Raw genomic sequence first — 6,492 nt, forward strand, 5'->3', positions numbered from 1 at the left:
AAAGAAAAGAAAGAGAAAAGAAAAGAAAGAAAGAATTTTCAGCACTCAGGAGATAAGAATGCCTATTAGAGAAAGGTGAAATTTTTAGAAAGCAGAATCTACCTGCGCCATCTGAGAACACAGAAGGAAAAAAAATTTTCTGAGCAAACTGTGGTATATTTGCTGTAGAATCCATTTCCCTTCCTACCTCTGAGATACCTATATGCTATTCTAGTCATTTTGTGATTAGAAAGAGTGAGATCAACCTTAGAAAGTTTTTTAAGTTTTATTTTATTTTTGATTGACACAAAAATAGTGTACATATTTAGGTAGCACAATATGATATTTCAATTCATGTATACATTGTACAATAGTGAACATATCCCTTACTTTATTGAACATATCCCTTACTTTAAACAGTTATTTCTTTGAGGTGAGAACATTCAAAATCCTCTCTTCTAGATATTTTGAAATACACCAGAAAGTTTAAAACAAACCTTGGCATACCTGAGAATCCTGAAATCCCAGGCCACCTCCTAGAGCAATTAAATTAGAATCTCTGGATTTAGAACCCAGGTATCAGGATTATTTTGAGCTCCCAAACTTAAGCCAAGTATAAGAGTCAGTGGTTTAAATCTTTGCTGTCTAAGTTATGTCCTGGTGCCTGGTATCACCAGAGAGCTTGTTAAAAATGCAGGCATCTCATACATACCTAAAAACTAGAACAGAATCTGCATTTTAATATGATCCAAGAGATTCAGGCGCACCTTACAATCTGAAGAACACTAGTTGGATGACTTTTTCTGGTAAGTGGAGAAGATTGCTGATAATCTGGTGTGTTTCTGTTTCCCCAAGTGGACTTTCATGAATTAACCTTGTCTTCCTTGTCTGCAGCTTATGCAAACATGAGGGTCTAAACACCACAAAACCATCAAGTCAACATGATGGTATTCATTTGTAATGATCACCAGTGAATTTTTAACAACTGCTTGTGGTTCAACTCTCTCCCTTGGGAATATTGGGCAAGCACTAGGAAGATTCTGGACAATATGTTGAAAGCTTTGGATGCAGTTTAGAAACTTCTATGGGGGCTGTACTTTCCCTATAGCCAAGGAAAGAGAAAAAGCAAGTCTGAGGGTGGCAGATGGGAAAGAACAGTGGCCTTGGCAGTTGGAAACCAATTTGAATCTGAGCTCAAGCAATTACTAACTCTATGACCTCGGCAAGTCACAGGGACTTTCTAAACTTAAATTTTCTCAGCTGTACAATGGGATGCATAATCCTTCCCAAAACTGTTGGGAGAACAAACACATAGAATAAGCTTGGAAAGTGTTTAACTCTTGGGGTATTTTATCATATTCAGTATCTGTGAAGGAGTTAGACCTTGGGGAGAGGAGTAGGAATAAATGAGTCAATGCAAGTTTGAGAAAAGTGAAACTTCCTCAAATCCACCGAAGCCTATTCCCAACTGCATTCAGAAAAGCCAGTCATTGGATCAACAAAGGTCTCTGTGAGGCCAACTCTCCAAGGATGGTTTCATCCTGCAGGGAAAACTGGACTAGATAACCAACTGACTGTTTGGGAGATGCAGTATCAGGGTCCTCTCCCTGTGCATCTCTAGAAGCAGCACTGATTGCTCTGGCAATAAACACTTTTCCCACTTAGAAATGAGCACTTAGAAGACAAGAAGAATCCATCTCCAAATCCCAGCACACAGATCAGTGTCCTACACACACAGTCAAGAACTGTGTGTGTCAAGAACATGCTGATTTCAAGGCTGATCCTCCTTCACAACCAGGAGGCTCCAAGCAAAAACCAGCTGAAGTATTTCATCATTTCATTTCCATTGCTAGCGACGCAGATGACCTAATCTCCTTGACGTTCTGACTATGCCTTCCATTCTCACAATGAGTGTCATTTTACCAGCTGGCCGGATGCAGTCAGCATATGCCACAGTACTCAAGGGAAGAAAGGCCACATCACAGGATCAATACAATGGGATGAGTAAACAGCAAGAAAACACTGAAGGAGGTTTCACTTCTACCACCAACATTACATTCATGCACTCACACGGTCCTCAATTGCATCTGGTCTTTTCATCCTCCTCATGATGTGTTTACTTAAACCGCTTTATATTACATAAATAGATATAATTACTAACACTTACTGAATGCTCGCTCACCAGTTTTTGGGCACCACATGGAAGTCTTCAAATACTGTAGTCTACTTCATCCTCACCCTTATGAGATAGAGATGAGCATTCCCATGTTGCAGATGAGGAAACAGAGGCTCGAAGAAATGCTTAAGTATCTCTAAGTTTCAGCAGCTCATGAGCTGAAGAGCTAAGATGTAACCACTGCAGTCTGGCTCCAGAGCTATATTTCTAACCACACTACACTGCACTACCCTGAGGCTACTTGACACGGTCCCTGCTGATTCCTTTGTCCACAAGGTCCTTGCCCTTCATTCACAGCTTGTTAATTTGACCTCATTCATAAAATCTCAACTCAGACATTATTGCTCAAGAACCACTCCCAGACTGAATTAGATATCCAACCTGGACCTTGATATTCTCGCTTCTGTCTAAAAACCTACTACACTGAATATGATGGCATGATTGTATGTTTGCCTCCCTGCTAGACTGTGGGCTTCTGAGTAAGAACAATGTCAAAGTGTGTTACATCTCTCCTGCCGGTATCTAAAATGTAAAGTTATTCTTTCTTCCAGATTATTGTGGCATGATCCTCCACCATTCACACTCTACCCTGGCCTCTGGGAAGGGACACTGCTGCCTTGAGACTCTACAACCCTGAACCTTGATACTGGGTGCTGCAGACACGAACTGCTTCTACCCTGGGTCACTGTCACTGCTAAGTGGAAAATCATGAACTTGATGGTACCAGTCACTCTGGGTCTAAACCGACATAGCCAGGAAACAAACAGAATCATCTGGACCTGTCCATGATTTGGAATCGTGGCCCAACACTTCCTGGCCCCAGAGAGAGAAGTCTGACCACCCCCTACTCAAAGTGCCAACTCATTTCCTTCCCAGAATTAATCACTTCCCAAAATGTGTGACTGTGTGAACATCAATTCCCTTCAGGGGAAAACCCCACTCCCACCTCTCAGGCTGTCATCTTACCCTATGACCCCAACCTGACAATCATGCAACAGCCCAGTATTGGTACCTTTTCCAAAGTTTAGGTGACTCATTCTTATCTACAATCACTTTGTTGTTCTAGGAAAGTTTTTGACACAACAGGCATTTGGTATATATTTCTTGATTAAATGAAAGATTAAATGAATACCATCTTAGATGTCTGCATAGTGCTTTAAAGTTTACACCACTATTCTTTCAAATAGTACAAGAGAGAACTAAGCTGTGCACTCGACTGGAAAGAAGCAGAACTGAGAACGGGAGCCCCTGCTATTCTGATTTCTTGTCTAGAACTACACTATATTCTGAGATCACTAAACTACAACCTCAGGGGACTCTGCATAATTTTTAAATAAAGTTTTATTGGAACACAGCCACATTCATTCATTTATGTACAGTCTATGGCTGGTTTCATGCTATAATGGCAGAGTTGAGTAACTGCCGCAGAATCCGGGAGCTGTTTACATAAAATGTCTGGTGGACCTACTATATATTGCTGGTGACTCCAGGTATGTTTAGATATACACACTTACAACACACACTCACACACACATACATCATAAATTCTCCCACAAAGATAACCATATGATCACTGTCTCTATCTGAACTTTTCAATATTGTCAGCTGTGAGAGGGGAGTACAAACTTTGTTGGAATCATGTCTAGAACATGCCTCTGAGTGCTAAGAGATTCCATGGGCTAATGCATGATTTTTTATCATGGACTTGATAATATCTATCCTAACAATATGAAGAAGTAGTAAACTTAAAAAAGGAAAGGCTTCATAGGCAAGTCCACCAAAAGCAATGATAAAGGAATAGCTTCCAAAAAGATCATGTTTTAAAATAAGGAGGTTAGAGATGTGAGGATTTTTTTCTTTACAACCAGTAAACCGAGACATTTGAGGATTTGAATGTCTTCATAATAATGAAAATAATTTTAATCAAAATGTCTCTTTCTAAAATATAGATTTAGAATGTACTGTTCTAGGAAAATTATTTGTTCTTAGATGCTTTTCTTCAATCAACCACTCAAGGGAGTTTAGAAGAGATCAGATAGTGCCTTAGAAGGATATGAGGCCAGGCACTGTGGCTCACATCTGTAATCCCAGCACTTTAGGAGGCCGAGGCAGGTGGATCACTTGAGGTCAGGAGTTTGAGACCAGCCTGACCAACATGGTGAAACCCCATCTCTACTAAAAAAATATATATATACAAAATTAGCAGAGCATGGTGGCACACACCTGTAATCCCAACTACTTGGGAGGCTGAGGCAGGAGAATCACTTGAACCCAGGAGGTGGAGGTTGCAGTGAAGCAAGCCAAGATTGTGCCATTGCAGTCCAGCCTGGAAAACAAGAGCAAAACTCCATCTAAAATAAAAAATAATAATAAGAAAAAGAAGGATATGAAAAAAGGGAACTTAAGTGGATTGTAATGAATCACAAAACCTCATATATGGCTATTCTCCAGACTGAATTACCCAGACTTCTGAAAATATACTATCAGACATAATTTTAAAATTCACAGGTATCCTATGAGTTTGGTCCCTGCTCAAACATAGGGCCAAACCACAACACTACAACTTATACAACACTGTGAGTAGATAAGTATGGGATATGCCCGATAAGGCAAGGTGTCATTATCATTCATCTAACATGGTGGATACTTATGAAATATTTACTTTTTAACAGATTTTGTTTATATATTTGTTTTCTCTTTTTAAAATTTTTACTTGTTGTGGGTATTTTATTTGTTGTGGGTATATGTATTTGTAAAGTACATGAGAAGTTTTGACACAGGCATGCAGGTGAAATAATCTTATCATGGGAAATGGGGTATCCAGCCCCTCAAGCATATATCCTTTGAGTTACAAACTATTCAATTATACTGTTTATTTTTAAATGTACAGGTAAGTTATTATTGACTAAAGTCACCCTGTTGTACTATCGAATAGTAGTTCTTATCCATTCTTTCTATTTTTTCTTTTTTTTTCACTCATTAACTATTCCCCACCTCCCTTTCAACCCCTCACTACTCTTCCCAGCTGCTGGTAACCATCCTTATACTCTCTATGTCCATGAGTTCAATTGTCTTGATTTTTAGACCCCACAAATAAGTGATAACATGTGATGTTTGTCTTTCTGTGCCTGGCTTATTTCATTTAACATAATGATCTTCAGTTCCATCCATGTTGTTACAAATGACAAAATCTCATTCCTTTTTATTGCTGAATATGTATACCATATTTTCTTTATCCATTCATCTGTGGATGGACAGAAATCCCTTTCCAAAGATAGGGGAGCCCCACCCCAGGCCACGAGGAGTACTGCCAGACTACTGCCGAAGTTTTCTTAAGTCAGCTTGTGGTGCATGCTGCCTGGCCTGGGACTCACTCATCAGGGCAGTGGGCTCTCCTCTGACCCAGGGCAGGTCCATAAACACCATCCAAGAATCAAGTCCTGGAATCAGGGACCCCAGGAGCCCACTTGGTGCTCTACCCAACTGCTGGTATCTAAGGTGCAAGACAAAGTCCCCTTTACTTTTCCCTCTGCTTTTCTCAAGCAGAAGGAGTATTGCCCCATATCCACCTCAGCTGGTAATGTGCTGAGGCTCACCTGAAGCCAGCAAGTCCCAGAGGCTTACCCAAGGCCCTCAAAGTAGTACCTGGACATCACTGGTGGTTATTCAGGGCCCAAGAGCTCTTCAGTTAGCAGATGACGAATGCTACCTGGACTGTGTCCTTTCCTTCAAGGCACTGGGTTCCCTTCTGGCCTAGGGTATGCCTCTAAATGTCATCTGAGAGCTAGGGCGTGGGACAAGGACCTCACAACTCTGTCTGGTGCCCTCTCCTGCTGTGACTGAGCTGCTATCCAACATGCAAGACAAAGTCCTCCTTATTCTTTCCTCTCCTCTCCTCAAGCAGAAGGAAGGGGTCTCTTCTGGAGCCAGGAGCTGTGCAGCCTGGGTCTAGGCGAAGGGTGATGCCAGCAGTCTCTTGGCTGATGCAGCTGGTGTCTCAGTATGTCACATGCCACCCAGTCCACTGTCCCTGGCCCCAGTTCGGCACTAGGACTCACCTAAGAGTTGCAGCCCTTATGGCCTAGACTGCCTTTCAAGTTTATCTGGAGACACAGAGCACTGTAGCCCTCAATGGTGAGGTTTGCAGGAACTCAAGTTTGGACTTCTGGGATTCATGATTCCACTCTGGCTAGGGCTGGTTTAAATGCTTCCTCAGTGGGTTGGCATCAGCTGAGTTTTGTCCAGTTTTCCTTTCTGCTCTAAGAAGACAGCACTGAGTTCAATTGCCTCACAATTGCTGTGCTCTCCCTACCCCAGCACCCATAGACACTCTCCAC

At 41.5% G+C, this 6,492-nt stretch overlaps 1 protein-coding gene across 1 annotated transcript in view; it reads left to right on the plus strand.

Annotated features, from left to right (window-relative positions):
- TNFSF8 (tumor necrosis factor (ligand) superfamily, member 8) overlaps window positions 1-3,517 on the plus strand; it is a 40,660-nt gene extending 37,143 nt beyond the window's left edge. The window contains exon 5 of the mRNA XM_011950080.1: window positions 2,707-3,517. Coding sequence (XP_011805470.1) covers window positions 2,707-2,792 — 86 coding nt within the window. The 3' untranslated portion in view covers window positions 2,793-3,517. The remainder of the gene's footprint in view (window positions 1-2,706) is intronic.
- Window positions 3,518-6,492: the final 2,975 nt, after the last annotated feature.

The sequence above is a fragment of the Colobus angolensis genome, unplaced genomic scaffold (genome assembly GCF_000951035.1).
Source record: "Colobus angolensis palliatus isolate OR3802 unplaced genomic scaffold, Cang.pa_1.0 Scaffold301, whole genome shotgun sequence".
Lineage (NCBI taxonomy): Eukaryota > Metazoa > Chordata > Mammalia > Primates > Cercopithecidae > Colobus > Colobus angolensis.